Source organism: Atractosteus spatula, chromosome 16 (assembly GCF_055471065.1).
Source record: "Atractosteus spatula isolate fAtrSpa1 chromosome 16, fAtrSpa1.hap1, whole genome shotgun sequence".
NCBI lineage: Eukaryota > Metazoa > Chordata > Actinopteri > Semionotiformes > Lepisosteidae > Atractosteus > Atractosteus spatula.
In genome coordinates this window covers 7,873,967-7,891,622 of record NC_142721.1, presented here as the reverse complement: position 1 = coordinate 7,891,622, position 17,656 = coordinate 7,873,967, and the positions used below count along the sequence as shown (strand labels likewise).

Here is a 17,656-nt window from a genome sequence, read left to right as displayed (position 1 = left end):
CGTCTCCTTGGGTGTTCAGAAACCACATCTTGCATAGCTTTCTTATTCCCCCTGTCAATACACATCTCCTGACTGAAAAAGGCGTGAGATACAGGCCAGGTTCAGGGCTTGGATAAGTATTGTCTGTTTCCTGTCAGTGACACAAAATGTTTATATTATGGCACAACTAACTGAAATGGATTTTAAATACAGTACTATAGTAATTGCTTATCAGTATTTTTCTAACACCTACACCAAAAAAGCACAAAACATTAAACTTAATTGTACAACAGCCTAGAAATAGGCATTTGAGAATTTGCTTTGAAGAGAACTGTCTTTTATGATCAATGACAACACCACTGCAACTTGAAAGAAATCAGAGTAATTTTTCAAAAGCATAAGATATGTTTTCTGCTTTCAGTTTGGGAATACTATTTTCTCACAAGTCTTAATTTTAGCTAAAAGTGTAAACTAAGCCTTTATTCATGCTATATGTAAACAGAAGAAGGTAAAAAGCAGAAGTAAATACTGAAGCTCTTATTAAGGCAGTTGAAAGTAAATCAGTCTACAGCAGCAGTTTGTAGCGAATGTAGTAATTTATTTTCCTAATGCAGGAATGCAGGTGAATGTTTTGTGCCTACAGTATTTTTGGAAAATGTGCTATTTATTGATAATTCTAATTTTAATTGGATAATCCAAGAGTATTCTTTATTCTGTGCATGTCTAATCATTTTTTACTTTTATTGTTCAGTTAGCACTTTAAAAATTATAGGGTCTTGCCTCTGATGATGTTAAAGAATTAAATAAAGAACAAAATGTGTGTCAGTGTTGGGTTCCAACGAGATATTTATTCATTATAATTGCAATAAATGCCAAATTATTAGTGGAAAACAGCAAAGCCTGTCAGGTGCATTGCTGAGGTGTTGCTAAGCAACGAATCTCTGAAAAGGAGGATGTCAGTGATGCAGAGAAAATATGATTGGCTAGAAATTACATCATCGTTTTTTTTCTTCAGAAGTCTTAACACTGCAGATTTTTTTTTTTGCAAAGCTTTCCCAAGAATTAAGTCAACTAAATCTGAAAGGAAAAGTACTGTAATGCCATTAGATGAAGTGTCAAACAATGCTAAAATAGCCACCCTTGGTGAGCGAAAAAAATTGAACTGGCAGTTGTCTAGAAATAGTACCGTAATTCTAGTCTCTCAGACAGATAAACCCAAGGTGATGGCTTTTAGATGATGGTTTTCTTGGTAACACCTTAAATATCAACTGCAATTAAGTAATTATGTGTCTTCCGGATATATTACTCACCTCTTCACTTGACTATAATTGTAGTTCAAATGGTACCTTCATCTGTGTGGAAAGCCCTTGCAGAAAATATGCTGCACTGTCACAGGGGTGGTTATTATATTTACACCGTACTAAATTGAAAGAAATAGTTATCTCTTGGTCTCTGTTTCAAGTGATTTACTTTTGTCAATCACTTTTATCACTTGTTTCTCAGTCTTGACAAAAGAAAATGCCAGCCTGGAACCTGGTTCTGTTTGTTTGTAGTTTAAAAATGTATTTTTGAAAAGGCCTGTTTTCTTTTTTTCTCTGGGATGATGTGGCCAAGATGAATTTGCACTCCTGCCCCTGAGTCATCGCCCTTTTACTGGGTGATGAATTCATAACAGGAGAAGAGCTGGGTAGGAGCGGGAAGGGTAGGAAGAAAGGGTTTCTTTGTGTCATACAGATTGAAAAGAACAGGCATCCTCATTCTTTTAACTGTGTATTGAACTGTGATGAGCTAGGTAAGAGGACACTTGAAATAGAAAATAAAACTGTATCTTATATAATCTTCCATGGACATCTGAGCTGAAGTAGCAGTCAAATAATGCACATCACAAGCGTTTGGAAAACAAAGAGGTCTTATTAATGTAAAATATTCAAGCAAAGAGCGCTGGCTTCTGTTTTGGAATCTGCATATCCATTTGATTCAGAAATGATGAAGCCGTGGGAAATAGCCTAGCTAGGCTATCTAGGAGCTTAGCTGGTTTGCTGTGTGTACATGTTACACAGGAAATAGTCTCAATTGTCTCTAAACGCTCCTGCAGGAATTTCAGAGCATTTTGCTCCCTGATGCACGGGGCTGATTACATTGTCCTGATACTCAAGGATTGGCTTATCAGGTGCAGCTACAAATTACCACTGTGATTTGCAAGATGTTCTGTGTATTAACCCACCACAGTGCTATACAGTGTGTTACAACACCCCTTTTTACCATGTCTGGTATATAATTGGGATGCTTTAGTGCATTATAAGTAAGGATCATAATGGAAGACTTTGATGTTTTGATGGGTAGATGTAGGATAGAAATCTAAATCATGTTAACTCTTTATTCTTATTCCTGCAGAAATCACAGCATCCAGTGTCCTCCAGTGTTGCTACCAAAATCTTGCTGGCTGTTGCATATTGATTCATAAAAGTGTTTCTTGTAGGGTGGTGTCATTTTAAAAAAAACCTGAGAGGAACAGCAACCACTCTGACAGTTATTTACTGTTTTCTTCTGATTTGTGTTGAAGTGCCGAAGCGAAATTAGCTTCCGTCTTCGGCAGAACCAAAAAGTCCCTCTTCGTGAACACGAGTGCCAGATTAAGCCGCAGGGGGTAGATTACGCTGTCTGTTTTGAGAATAGGTTATATCTTGGGAAATGGAGTATGCGGTATTTTAGGAATGGCTTTCTTTCATTGAGCGCCTCTTCCCTGGAGCTGTTGTTTCTCTGCGCGTGTGGGCGGCGGTGACGGTGTCGGGTGATGTCTTTCAGATTACCAGAGACTGATGACGGTTGCAGAGAGCATCACGGCCTTGATGTTCCCCTTCCAGTGGCAGCACGTGTATGTGCCCATCCTGCCCGCATCCCTGCTGCACTTCCTGGACGCGCCCGTTCCGTACCTGATGGGCCTGCACTCCAACGGGCAGGACGATCGCTCCAAGCTGGAGCTTCCGCAGGAGGTGAGGCGTCCCGTTGGCTCCTGCGTTGCCCGAATCTCGCTGTCGATTTCCGCCCAAAGGAGCCGCTGTTCTCCGTCCTGCACGTTGTACACACAGTCAGTCCGCTCGTCCATTTTCTCTCTGCTTCTTCCAGTGCAGGGTCGCAGGAGAGCCAGTGCCTATCCCAGCAAACAATGGGCACAAAGCAGGGTACACCCTGGATGGGACGCCAGTCCGTCACAGGGCTTCTAGCACAATGCTGACAGCCCCCATTTGCACATTATTATATTTATGATATAGAGTCGTTTGCCAGATTTGGTCTCATAGATGTCGATTCATTATAGTTCAGACAGTCGCTTTAGTGTCAGAGGGAGCTGTGACATGCAGGCACTTTGATTTAAAGGTCTGAAGTATTTTGTCACATCGTTGTACCCGGAGGAAACCCATGTGAACATGGGGAGAACATACAAGCTACACTCAGACTGCACCCCTGGTCTGTAATTGAACCCAGGGCCCCAGCACAGCCAGGCAGCAATGCTGACCACTGCACCACTGTGTCACCCCCTGTACACACAGTCGATTGTCTTAAAATATGACAGATCCCGGCAGTAGTCTATAGTTCTGATCAGTATTAACAGCAGAATTATTGCTGCTGTTTTCTTTTTAAAAATGCCAGGATCCCCAGTGGACTGTTAAAGAGGATTATAAAAACGCTAGTCTACCATATCCACAGGAGTCCTAACCCTGAAGAGGAGATTAGACAGTTTATATAATTATCCTGATTGTTCTGGGAGTTTCTTTCTCCTTCTCTGTTTAAGTGAATGTTTGTCTTTCTTATTTTGCACTGCATAGGCTGGGTAAAACCACTCTCGTACATCTCTGTTGCGTTTAGCAAAGGCCTATAAGTCTGATAGCAAATAATTTTTAATCTGTTTATCATCTGTTCAGTGTCTCTGCTTTGCATCTATCCTTTCTATGTATTTGCAATGCCGATGTCTTACGCTACACATGTGATCAGTAAAAGTAAAACTAACATCCAGGTGGATGCTGCACATTGGTGGTGATGGAGGGGAGTCCCCATTACCTGTAAAGTGCTTTGAGTGGAGTGTCCAGAAAAGTGCTATATAAGTGTAAGCAATTATTAATTAATTATGAACATGTGCTGAAGTTTAGAGTAGATATACTGAAGATGAGAAATTGTTTTCACTTGCCTGACATTGGCATATGATTCTCCCAAGTTTGATTTTGATTTTTAAATTCCTCAAAATTTTATACTTGAATGCTTATTTTCCAAAGTAATCTGCCTGATTTTTTGGAGGCTGGAGAGTTAAACTGAATGGGAGAAAGTCCATATTGTATGGCACTCCTATCTGAACCATTAGATCCATCCTGTCTTGGGAGCATGTGACGAAATCTTGGAAGTTCTTAACAGTGCTAGAAATGTAGTGCTCCATGGTTTTGGGTTGTCAATCACTGATCTGTAGGATGAATTCTGAGATCTAGGCAAAGGTTTGTACCAGATCCCTACCATTCCAGGTACCCTCTGTCCAGGGGACAGCAATCCCTTTGTTCTCCTATGACTCTAACCTGCCTTGCTCCTTAATCAGGCCTGCCTGCTTTCTATAATGAGCTGGATCCCACATAAAAGGGACAAGTTTGACAACTGAATGGGCATACAAGTTCTCAATTTCATCCTGTGATTGGTTTTATAATGTAACTTAACTGGGATGAAACTGCAACCCTCTCATAAGCAATATTTAGTCTTATTGAGGCCACAGTTGCCAGGACAAGGGTCAGTGGAGTTAACTTGCTGGAACAGCAGAAGTGATTCATGAAACCTCAGCCTTCACTGTCCAAATTGCCCCACGCAAAAACCTTTATTTTTATATGTGTTTGCGACATACTGTGCCAAAAGCAAGCTCTTTGAGATGATGTCTGTAGTTAGAAATATATTTTTTTATATATAAAAAGCTTATTACAGAGAGAAAATCTCAGAAATTCACATTCTGGGAGGGATTTTCTACATTTTACAGCAAAAGTGAAAAGTTAGGATGTGTGTTTAAAATCGCATATCAGGGTGGAACTCATTTCTTTGAGAATCGGTCCTGGTACAATTTCAGCTTTAGGGTTTTTCACCTCTCCGTTATCTCCATGGATCAAGAACAGTAATTTGTTTTGGCCTTCTGGCAGAAAATTTTAGTGAAATGCTGACAGCCCCCATCTGTGTGTTATTATATTTATGACATAGAACTGTTTGCCAGATTTGGTCTCACGGATGTCGGTTCGTTACAGTTCAGATAGTCACTCTTGTGTCAGAGTGAGCTCTGATATGCAGGCAGGTTGATTAAATGGCCTGAAGTATTTTGTCTTTCTTTCGGCTCCATCAAACTAAATGCTGGACTGTTATCCTTAATATTGTAATGAGGCCACCTTACTTATTGTGCTTATTGTATACCTTATTGTGTTGTACTGGGATTTTAGATTTTTGTGCTGATATGTACATAATAATAATAACAATAATTTGAGCATAAGGAAAGAAAAATTGAGAGAATTGTATGTACCTTTCCTCTGTGTGTTGCAGTGTGGCGACACCTACTGGGCAGAACTGATTTTCAGATGTGTTTTGAGCACGAGGCTCTTTATTTTTGGTATTTGTTTGCAAACAATAGTAACTTCGTTTCTGTTGTATCAGTATATTTTTGTTATTCACTTTGCAAGCTTCCACAGGCAGAAGTCAGTAAAGAGAAGGAATGTGTTGTGATCTGGCATGCGACATGATGGAGATATTGTACAAAAAACCTTTGTAGTAACGTTGAAATTGCAGGGCTGTGATTGTGGGACTTCAGTTGTCAACATCTCCAGCATAATATCGTCTTGCTCCTTTATTTCAGGCCAATCTGTGTTTTGTGGACATTGATAACCACTTCATAGAGCTGCCCGAAGACTTGCCCCAGTTCCCCAACAAGCTGGAGTTCATCCAGGAGGTGTCGGAGGTGCTGATGACGTTCGGGATCCCTCCGGAGGGCAGCCTGCACTGCAGCGAGAGCGTGTCCAAGCTGAAGGGCTTCCGGGCCTGCGACGTGGCCTCCGACAAGCGCAACGGCAACCTGGCGGGCTCGCCGCTGAACTCCTACCACCTCCTGAAGGAGAACGAGACCATCGCCCGCCTGCAGGCCCTGGTCAAGAGGACAGGGGTCAGCCTGGAGAAGGTGGGTGTCTGGGGGGCTGCTTGCAGAGCTCTGCGTCTTGACCCCGGTCAAGCTCAGGGTGGTCTAGAGTGGAGCAGAACCCTCTGCTTTCCAGCCAAAGTCGAATTGCAAACCCAGTTCTCCACATAAATTTCAACATAAACCGACGAGAAGAAAACATTCTCCCAGCAAACAAAGGGGCCTCCAGCAGGACCTGAGATTTTGAGGTTGATTTAAATACAAACCATATTCAGTCTTTTCTTTTCTTATGTGCCTCTATTGCAGCTGGCTAGACTTAGGCCTCAAGACCGTTTATGGGAAATTATAATTTTTTTCCTCATAGAAAAAGGCCCTGGAAATCACCCTTTGTAAACAGAATTTTTAAAACTCCAAAGTCCTTTTATCGTATAGCTTTGAAAAAAGCTATTCTTAATACAGAATCAGAAGCCACAGTTACTGTTGAAAGTTTCTGAATACATCCGACTCCAGTGATCCTTAGATATGACTTGACCAAGCTACCCGCTCAAGCGCTGTTCCTTCAGTGCCAGCGGTAAAAGGCATGAACCTGGGTTCCTGTATAACACATCCTTTAGTGTGTCACTTTGGCTGCTGTCAAATCCAGATTATTTAACGAAGTTGGGTTTTTTTTAATCAGATTTTGTAAATATTTAATTTGGTTTCTGAAGCTAAAAATCAAAGTTATTGTTGCAAAAAAACCTAAATTATTAAATACCCATTTACCCGAATTACCTTTTAATGTAGGTTAATAGTTTGTTGTGTTCAGCTGTTTTGGGCAAGACCTTTGAAATCCAGGTGCTCTTCAGAGCAGTGCTGTAGGGAATTCAGGGAATTAAGGTGGATCGTGCAGAGAAAGAAACAGAGGACCTCACAGAAGGCTTTGTTTCTGCGTGCGGTTTTGACCCAAATGGCACGTTGTGAAGAAAGATTTAATTGGTGTGCTGCTCAATGCCAGTCCTACAGCCTAATGAAGTGCTTGCAGGCACCTGCAGCCATAAAACACGTCTTCCTGTCTCAACCTTGGCTAATTTGTTGTTGTTTTTTTTTAAAAAAGAGTTAATTAATCAGCCAAATTGGCAGCCACCCTTTTTTGGAAAACTGTAATCCAGCCAAGTTAAGACAGCTGTCCTAAGAACCCTGTTCTCCCATTCAGTTTAACTCTCCAGCCTCCAAAAAATCAGGCAGATTACTTTGGAAAATAAGCATTCAAGTATAATATTTTGAGGAATTTAAAAATCAAAATCAAACTTGGGAGAATCATATGCCAATGTCAGGCAAGTGCAAATTTGTCAGGTTCTGTAGATATCATGTACTGTGTATGTGGTATAGCTGGAGTTATAATAGGCATTGAGCCATATGCTTTATTCATACCAGTTGTGAGCTTCATTTTAAGACTTCATTTAAGCATCATTTAAAATTTTTAAATTGTGTTTAAAGATTAAGATATAACAAACTATAAATAAAGTTTTTTTTTTTTAAGAAATGGAAATGTGGAGCAGGACGTATTACTATGGAAAAAGGTGTTCTAAAGTATAAAACGCCAGACCTTCTTCAATTCTTCAATTATTTTCTTGGATTTGATTCAGTGAAACAGGAGAGAAAATGTTCCTAGTCAGCAGAAATGTTTTCAAAGAGATGTCTTCCAGACGACATACATTTCTGTTTAAGTTTTTTTCATTGTCAGGAAAGTGCCCATGGTATTAATTTCCACAGACTAAACCAAAACACTGGACAGATTATTGCCAGATGGACAGATTAGTAATGAGTACAGTTTAGACATCCGTGGTGACCCAGAAATATAGTGTCTGTGTCCGGATTTTGCTGGGACAGTCCTGTAATCAACCAGGAAAACTGTGAGAGCCCCACCCAGAAATCTAGGAGCCCTGTTTTCACCTTAGGAAAACATAGTCACATTACCTATAAATGGACTGTTTTTCATTCTGGTTTAGTTTACACGCTCGGTGTCTTTTTTTTAGTTCAGTTAGTCACTTCACAGAGAAGAAAAGGCAGAAGAGTGATCAACAGAGCTGCCCTTTTAAAGAGTGTAAACAGCTTGATCTGCGTGTTGAGGGGTGGTTTGTTTTTTCTTTCCAAAAAGGCTCGATAACAATAGCCTTGCCATCTTAAAATAGCTATGCTGTCAGCAGCCTCAGCTATAAATGGCAGTCTCCCTATATTTGTCTTTCGAATGGGTAAGACTAGAAGGAACAGAAAGCTTAGGGTTATTGAAAAGTCAAAGCCCCAGGGGGAAAGGGATTGTTTGAGGCAGAGCTGGGTTTACTGAGTCAGGAAACTCACCCAAGGGGCAATGCAGGACAGCCTGTCAAATACCTCTGCCCTCTCTTATCACACCCCCTTGGGTGATTAACTGCTTCTACCTTCCTCTCCTCACCTTTCCCATTGTCATTGTTTGTCATTGTTCAGGGTTTCTCCTTTTCACCCTGTAAGTCCTAGGGGCCTAGTTCTCTGGTGGCTGTTCTATGAGCTCAAGCACCCTCAATCTTTTTGTGTGTCATTGTTAAATGAGGAGTGAATACATATTTGTACATTGAGGATACCGCAGATGTCTTAGCAGGAGTGCAACCGGAAGGAGTACATTGTATTTAACCAAAGTATAAATCCTTGTAAATGAGAGAAATTTTGAACAGATTTCTGTTACAGTGTGGCGGTTGTTTATGTTATGATTTAAGATGAACGGCCCATAATTGTTTTGTTTTTTAAATGTACGCTTATGCCATAGGTTCAGGAGACTTTAAGGAAACATTTTTTTTAAAAGAAGTGTCTGTTCTGAGAGGGCGAAGGGCTTTGTGTTTCTTCACATGGGGATAAAAAAATCTGCCCCCAATCAATTGCGTGAAGCTCTGACTGAAGTAATCTGTCCTTCAGATGAGACATAAAACCGAGGTCCTGACTCTCTGTGTTCATTAAAAATCCCAGGGCGTTTCTCAAACATACCATTGGCCTTTACCAATCATGGCCTCCTAATAATCCCCACCTATGAACTGGCTTCATTTCTCTGTTCTCCTCCTAATAGTTGATGTGTGGTGAGAGTACTGGTGCACTAAACTGTAGCTGCTGTCACATCATCCAGGTGGGGTTGCACACTGGTGGTGGTGGAGGGGAGTCCCCATTGCCTGTAAAGCGCTTTGAGTGGAGTGTCCAGAAAAGCGCTATGTAAGTGTAAGCAATTATTATTATTGTTAATGTGAGGCCCCAGTCACACTTTCGCCCCCCCCCCACCCCCCCAGCTGGAAGTGAGAGATGAGGCCAGCAGCAATAAAGACCTGAAGGTGCAGTGTGAGGAGGAGGAGCTGAAGATGCACCAGCTCAACATCCGGGTGCGGGAGGTCTTCGCCAACCGCTTCACGCAGATGTTCGCCGACTACGAGGTCTTCGTCATCCAGCCCAGCCAGGACAAGGAGTCCTGGTTCAGCAACAGGGAGCAGATGCAAAACTTCGATAAAGTGAGTCCCGGAAAGAAGCGTACCAGGGAACCAAAACTCCCATTAACGCCGCTCTGTCGGATCAAAAGCTTGTGGGCATCGGGCTTGACCGTGATATTCCTCGGTGCCTGCTCTGGTTTTCTTGTTTTTCTCTTTCGTCAGGGATGTATCACAATTAACTCTCTACCATGAATTTTAAGTGCCTGTAAGAAGGGAGACCGCTATGATTTTTTTGGGAATTACTGGGCGTAAACGGTGGAGGGTGGGTTGCCTGTAGAAATGCATCCAAGTCTCTTTCCAGATGACAGTGTAAACTAATCGTATGCATTTATGTTGATTTACTTCCATGAAGTTTTTCATCTCATTTGCCGTGTCAGAAAATAAACCAAATTGACTACAGCCCAGGCGCTGCCAGTCTCCTGCAGCCCATTTTGAAAAAGTCCACCTGGGAAGCGCTGTCCTTGTGGGACCAGTTTGCTTTTAAAAGCCCCCCTCTTGTCCTGCCTCGGTTGAGCGTTGGCTTCTTGGGGGGCCTTCGTTCCTCACGGCGCCCCCTGCCGCTCTCCCCGCAGGCCTCCTTCCTGTCTGACCAGCCCGAGCCGTACCTCCCCTTCCTGTCCCGCTTCCTGGAGACGCAGATGTTCGCCTCCTTCATCGACAACAAGATCCTGTGCCACGACGACGAGGACAAAGAGCCCACTCTCAGGGTCTTCGACTCCAGGGTGGACAAGATCCGCATGCTGAACGTGCGGACGCCCACGCTCCGCACGTCGATGTACCAGAAGTGCACGATGATTGACGAAGCAGGTCAGGCCCCTTCAGCGCGACGCTGGCCACCTTTTGACAAGGCCCAGAAAGGCACTGTGCCCAGATCGCTGGATTCTTTTTCCTTTTATGTGTTTTCATCCAATGTCATTTTGTACATGTGCTTATGAGATAATGTGCTTTTTGTCATTTGATATGAAACTGAGCACTCAGAGATGGCTGTTCATGCATATATTTATTTATTATTTATTATACTATGGTTAAAATCTACAGGGAGAACGATTACGGACAATAATAGTAAAACATATGGATGTACAACAGAATGATATAGAAATTGTGAGAAACCACAGTCAATCAAATTAATGCTTAGTTTAAGAACAGAAAGGCTGAAAAATACTGTACAAATTTCCAAGGATAAGCTTGCACTTAGAAGGGAAGGACTGAGTCACTACTGACAGAGTAGTGCCTTTCCTTGAAGACATGGTAGCACAAGAAACAAGTCTGAACACTGATAAAGGTATTAATGCAGTGTTTTTAATGGGTGCCCCTACCTACTTTGTAATCTGACATGTTTGTGATGAAAGACTTACCTTTGTGTTCCCTTGCTGTTTTCAGATGCACATCTAAAAAAGCGGTTTGAGAAAATCGATCTGGTAGCCCCTGTACCACATTCCATTGGACTGGAGAACTATAAGGCTCACATTAGTAATTACATGCTGTTTTATTTGCTCCACACAATTCATGGGTGGTGGTGTCTGTGTGTGCCTGCAGTACATTATGATGATTAGAGGAGGGCTGAGTTTGATTCATTCCCTCATAACATGAGTTCATTGCTTTGTATATGATCTGCTTTAAAATTAGGGTACTGAGATATACAAAACTGTTGTTTGCCTAAATGAATCCTGACTTGCATGATAAGTTACTGTTTTTTTTTCATAGGCATCTTAGTTCATCAGATGTTTTAAGTGCTATAAATTATAAGCACTTTGAGAAGCCACATTTGAAGGCGCTATATAAAATAAACTTTATTACTATTGCGTTGTGGTTGGAAAAGGAATCCTTTGATGTGTTTGCAGTATTTTTAGATCTGTAAACATCACAGCAAATCAAACATTAGTGAATGTTTTAACTATTACATCTCAATAACCTCCTGGTTTTCTTTGTTTCATTGTGTTGGCTTAAAATAATTTCCACTTTTTTTTTACAAGTTTTTCAGAATGACATGCTGTCTTAAACCAAATACCACAAATATTGAAATCCATGGATAATGAATTTTGTCATTGCATTTTTGTGCAATGCATTGAAAATAGAAAGGAAGGAGTCATTATTAATAATGTACTGTATGCATGCACATTACTAACCATTTTAAAGTTCTTATAGAAACAACAAATTACTTATCTCTACTAACATCCCAGTTATCTCAGTGGGTTTATTGGGCTTTGTTGTCATGTACGTTTTCCAAAGTAGTGTTCCTGAAAAAGCCTGTAGAAAGACTCACAGCACACTTCAGACCATATCACTCAGGTCTTTATTTTTGTAATTTAGCATCGCCAGTTATTTTTGTGACAGACCCCATGATTTGGAACGGCTGATTGTGTTTTTTTCACATCTCGGCTCTCTGCAACGATCCCTGCAGGAGATTGTAGCAAAGAGCCTTGACATGAAAATCACACTGTCTGTCTGTTCCTAATCATGAGGCTGTGACAAAAATAGTTCTCCTTTCTTATCAAGCTGAGTTGGCTCTCGCCGACAGTGCAGTGACCGTATTCAGGTGATGAGGAAGAGTAGATGGATTCTTCTGGCCCACCCAGGTGGGAGCCTGGCTTGAGTCTCTCATTTTTTAAGAGGTCTCAGGTCATGCTGTCCTCTGCCAGAGGCTAATGGCTGAGAGAGGCGCTTCTACCAGCAGCACTGAAAGCCTGCAGGTGCCCAGGATGTGACAGAGGTCACTGTGTCACTGAGAGCTGAGAGACCCCTGGCCGACTAGCTAGTGACATGACACAGGCTCCAGCTCTCAGCCCTCTCGAGGGATTCCTGACCCAGGTCCTAGAGTTAGCAGAGCTCCCAAGCGAAGGGTGTGTTTTGAGATTTAAATTGTTCTAAACCAGGTTTCCGAACTGTAAAATGTGCATAACATTTAAATCCTAAAATCTTAAAATTACTGATCTTAATGCAATATTGACAGTTTTTTCGTGAGTCCTTAAATCTGTGAAGATGCACTTTCTCCTCATAGGGCAATTAGTCAAATTGTTGTTTTAAGACAATTATCACCAAAACGTTGAATTCAATTATAATTATCCAAGAATTTGTCTCATGCAGGTTTTCTTTAAAAGGGCATCAAGCTAGTTTGGTGTGAGGGCTACATGGGGAGAATCTGCATCTCGATACGAATTACTAACGGGGTGATGCATGGGTGTGATAAAGCCATGAAGATCATATAATCTCCCGGGTGTGAAATTGGTCATTAATGGCTTTACTTTTTCAGCGCAGTGGCTCACAGAGACACGGGCTGGTGTCTACTCCTAAAACTGATTCTTGCTGTGGGGATGATCATGCAAAGGATTTTTTTTTTACTTCTTTTTTTTTTCTGTTCCAACACCATCAGCTGCTGAGAGAGGTAACAATTCTCCCTGTGTGTTGTACAGAAAAGGCGATAGAGATGAGGCTGGTCAAGATCGATCACACTGCTCTGCACCCGCACCTGCTGGACATGAAGATTGGCCAGGGCCGCTACGAGCCTGGCTTCTTCCCCCGGCTGCAGTCCGACGTGCTGTCCACAGGGCCCATCAGCAACAAGTGAGCAGGCGGCAGGGGAAGGTCACCTGTCTTTCTCCAGCAAGCTCCAGCCAGCCGGGCAACCCCTGTTGCTACACTGAAATCGTTCTCAGCAATGAAAGAGTGCAAGCTGTCTTAGCAGACTGAGAAAAAAGAAGGAAATCCTCTGCATGCATAGTACTTGAGGTTTTTACATTCGGTAAAAAGCAGCACCAACAAGCATGTATGAGACCAAAGTTAAATATCTGAGCTGAAACGAATATCAGGTTTATGTAAAGACATCAGCTGCCAAGTTTGTTTGTTGGTATGTAGTGGGACATAGGCCACCCCCTTATCATGTGATTGGGGGTTTTATTTTCAGTTTCCATATACAGTTTAATAGCTATAGATATCTGTAGTATCCCCCGTACCCCCCCAGCACACACACACGCCTCAGAAGACTTGCACAGCATATGAAAGTGCTGGACGAGGGAACAAAAGTGAAAACTAAAATGATGGCTGTAACACTGGTGTGTGTGTGTGAGTGTGAGCGACAGGCCATGGCTGTGACACTGTTGTGTGTGTGTGTGAGTGTGAGCGACAGGCCATGGCTGTGACACTGTTGTGTGTGTGTGTGAGTGTGAGCGACAGGCCATGGCTGTGACAGTGTTGTGTGTGTGTGTGAGTGTGAGCGACAGGCCATGGCTGTGACACTGTTGTGTGTGTGTGTGAGTGTGAGCGACAGGCCATGGCTGTGACACTGGTGTGTGTGAGTGTGAGCGACAGGCCATGGCTGTGACACTGGTGTGTGTGAGTGTGAGCGACAGGCCATGGCTGTGACACTGGTGTGTGTGAGTGTGAGCGACAGGCCATGGCTGTGACACTGGTGTGTGTGTGTGTGTGAGTGTGAGCGACAGGCCATGGCTGTGACACTGGTGTTTGTTTGTGTGTGTGTGAGAGCGACAGGCGATGGCTGTGACACTGGTGTGTGTGAGTGTGAGCGACAGGCCATGGCTGTGACACTGTTGTGTGTGAGTGTGAGCGACAGGCCATGGCTGTGACACTGGTGTGTGTGAGTGTGAGCGACAGGCCATGGCTGTGACACTGGTGTGTGTGAGTGTGAGCGACAGGTGATGGCTGTGACAATGGTGTGTGTGTGTGTGTGTGTGTGTGTGTGTGTGTGTGTGAGAGCGACAGGCGATGGCTGTGACACTGGTGTGTGCTGTCCCGTGTATCTCAGGTGGGCGAAGAGGAGTGCCCCAGCGCAGTGGCGGAGGAAGGACAGGCAAAAACAGCATGCAGAGCACCTGTACTTGGACAACGACCAAAGAGAGGTGAGCTCCCCCCTCCCCCCTCCTCTGTCGTCACACCTGTAGCTCTCTGTCTTTCACAGAATTTCTTTTCTTTAAGTCTGGTTCGGGGCCGTCTGAAGATACAGTGAATCATTGCAAAAAAAAGAAGGAAAAAACTCTTTGTCTCACCTGCACTAATCGTTTTGGTTTCTTGGCATATTTTTCTCTCCTTGCATGTATGGGTACAAGCGTAGCTTTTCTTGAGTGACATTTTTTTGTTTCTCATATTGTCCTTTTTTTTTTGTCCTTCTCTGTCACGCTGGCTTTGTTTCTTCTGTCTCCTTGTAACATCAGCATGTGGACTGCCTCTGGCCAGAAGTGCAGTGCCTGTTGTCTCTAGACTGGGGCTGGCATGAGCCGTCCCACAGGCCCTCTGTAAAGTCTGTGTCAGAGGTTGATCTGGTATGTCTTGAGAAGGACATGCATTGTTGATGAGCCCGAATCAAAACTGCATGTTCCCGTCGTCTTCCTATTTTCCCCTTCGTTTTCCTGCGCCTTGGCAAACAGTACTTTAGTTACAAAATTAACTTTCCTTATAGATTCTCTTCTACCACACCTCAAAATGTTAAGATATTGAGAAATGCTAGTCATTTTTCAAAACAACAGTGTTTTTCTCATATAAAATCTTAAAAACAGTAAATATACACCAAAGTACAAGATGTAAGATAACATAGCTTTTGTATTTAGACAAATGTAGAATGATACTTTAAAACATTTTTATAGTTAAACCATGGTCAATTGTTAAGTATTAGCAAACAAAACACTAAAATTTAAATTTATTAGTGGTTTTTGTTTTTGTCTATTGGAGATATTTTTTACTTGGGCTCTTCTGTTCTTGACCTTGACAGAAAGTTGCCTGTTTGCCCTTTGTTTTGTTGATTATTTAGCGTGATTATCTACAACTAACCCATAAAATCCTGTCAGGTTTTAATTTTATATGTTTGTTATGCTTTTAAAGGACTCCAGATCTCTAAAAAAGACTCCCAATTTCACACACAAACACATCCTTTCTGGTCTGGGTACTTGTCCAAGGCTGTAGTTCTGATCCTTCATGTGTGACTGTCTTGAGTTAGCAAGCTACTGTAGCTACACGTCCGTGTTGAATAGCAGTGTTCACACCGAAGCCTGCGCTCTCTGTGTAACTCCTTCACTGCAGAAGTACATTCAGGAGGCCAGGAACCTAGGCACGACGATTCGCCAGCCCAAGCTGTCCAATCTCTCTCCGTCTGTAATCGCCCAGACGAACTGGAAATTTGTGGAGGGGCTGCTGAAGGAATGTAGAAACAAGGTATTGGAAAAGGGGAATTTTTAATTTTTATAACACAAGTACTTCAGAACACAACTCTTGTTAAAATTAGTCCAATTTAAGGTCACCAAATGGCAATTGTAGTTTATATATGGGATTTGGGATAATAAAATCCCCATTTCCATATCTAGGTGTAATAGCCTGCATGAAAGTACTGTAAATCTACAGTACTGTTACTGTAATTACGTACTTCCTTAAAGATCAGAGGTGCTCTCTGAGGAGAATATCAACAACCCTACAAAAAAAAAGCAACAGCGCATGTGCAAGTTTCTTCTTTTGCACCTTTTCGGGACAGTTTGAAGCGGGGGCTTGGGGGGTGGGGGGGGGGTGTCGCGCGGTTCCGGGGAGGCCCGCGGGCCCAGGCCCAGGCCCAGGCCCGTGCTGCTGTGTGAAGCCCCGGCCCTGTGTCGCAGACCAAGAGGATGCTGGTTGAGAAGATGGGCCGCGAGGCGGTGGAGCTGGGCCACGGGGAGGTCAGCATCACCGGCGTGGAGGAGAACACGCTCATCGCCAGCCTCTGCGACCTGCTGGAGAGGATCTGGAGCCACGGCCTGCAGGTCAAGCAGGTAACGCAGGCGGGGGCCCGGGGGGGCGGGGGTGATGACCGCTGTCGCTCCCGGCGCTTGTGCAGCGCTGCTCGGCTCAGTTCCCCGAGGAGAACTTCAGACCCGGGAGGAGATGCACCTCATCCACCTGTAGAAGAGCTGCTCCCATCTTGGTGCTCAGAAGCAGCCATTACACAGCCTGATGGGGGGTCAGATGGGCAAGGGAGAAATCATTTTGTCAGTGGCATTAAGAGGGAATTTATGGAGGGCATATCGAGCAAGCCCAAAGTGCTATTTAATTAAGCAAGACACGTAAGGGAAAGACCCCTGCTCTTGCGAGTGGTGTCATGGGATCTTCAACAACCAGTAACGAGAACCTCACCTTACTGCCTCATCCAAAGAATGACACCCCAGTACAGTATAGGTTCCCCATCACTACGCTGGGGGATTGGGCTTGAGAAGAGAGAGGAACTTACTGGTCCAATGGCACCACCTGCGTTAGAAACTTGGCAATACTTACAGGTCTCCCATCCCAGTACTGACCAGGACCCCATCTTGCTTAGCTTTGAGGATCAGGCTCCCGTGCTGTAATGCTGTTGTCAATACATGTAATGTATCTTTTAAGTGGTATGGCCATCTCCCGTGTCCTTTCTCAAAAATACAATACTATAGAGCATACTATAGTAATCGCTTGTCCTATAGTATACTTCAGTATCACACTACACCATTTAACAGTGTGTGATACTAGGTTGTGCCACTATGAGATGCAGCACAACAGGATATTCTAATGTGCTACAGAATACAGAGCTATAGCAAAATGTTTAAAAGACTTAGATTTTGCAATAATATCAGTATACCACACTGATTTCAATAGAATATTTTTATATTTTGTTTTGTATATAGCGTACTTTTAACAGGATTGTCTCTGAGTGAATGAAAGGTGGCAGTTTGGAGGAGTGGATAGGGCTTTGGCCTTTAAACTTCAAGGTCTTAAAATGTAAGGTTGGGCTCTAAGAAATGAATAATAATAAAAAAGCTGTTTTTTGAGAGAGATAAGTAGCCCATTTTGGAAAAATTCTCATGCAGTCAAGTTGAGAACGACATTTGAAAAGATATCTTTAGAAGTGATGTCAGCATCCCACTACATCAATGTATTCCCACACATGCTTTGTTTGTTAACATGAATGGCATGTAATACAAGGAGTCATATAATTACTAATTATTATTTGAATGCGGTGAGTTTTTAAAACCTTTTATGACTTCATTGGGATTCTGTAAGCTCATTCAAGTTTACCCTAAGCTGCCTTTTGTGTGAACTAATTCCTTGAAGCCAA

The 17,656-nt window shown here is 42.9% G+C and overlaps 1 protein-coding gene across 5 annotated transcripts in view; it reads left to right on the top strand.

Moving 5' to 3' along the window:
- Nucleotides 1-17,656, top strand: part of dennd5a (DENN domain containing 5A) — a 58,578-nt gene that overhangs the window by 25,706 nt on the left and 15,216 nt on the right. For 2 of the 5 annotated variants that reach the window (XM_088934773.1, XM_088934771.1), the window contains 9 exons: nucleotides 2,785-2,972; nucleotides 5,843-6,160; nucleotides 9,406-9,621; nucleotides 10,173-10,407; nucleotides 10,981-11,070; nucleotides 13,011-13,161; nucleotides 14,360-14,453; nucleotides 15,628-15,759; nucleotides 16,191-16,343. In XM_088934773.1, the coding sequence (XP_088790899.1) occupies nucleotides 2,785-2,972; nucleotides 5,843-6,160; nucleotides 9,406-9,621; nucleotides 10,173-10,407; nucleotides 10,981-11,070; nucleotides 13,011-13,161; nucleotides 14,360-14,453; nucleotides 15,628-15,759; nucleotides 16,191-16,343 (1,577 nt within the window). Of the gene's footprint in view, nucleotides 1-2,784; nucleotides 2,973-5,842; nucleotides 6,161-9,405; nucleotides 9,622-10,172; nucleotides 10,408-10,980; nucleotides 11,071-13,010; nucleotides 13,162-14,359; nucleotides 14,454-14,765; nucleotides 14,874-15,627; nucleotides 15,760-16,190; nucleotides 16,344-17,656 lie in introns of all 5 variants that reach the window. The other 3 variants (XM_088934774.1, XM_088934776.1, XM_088934775.1) reach the window with 2 other exon arrangements.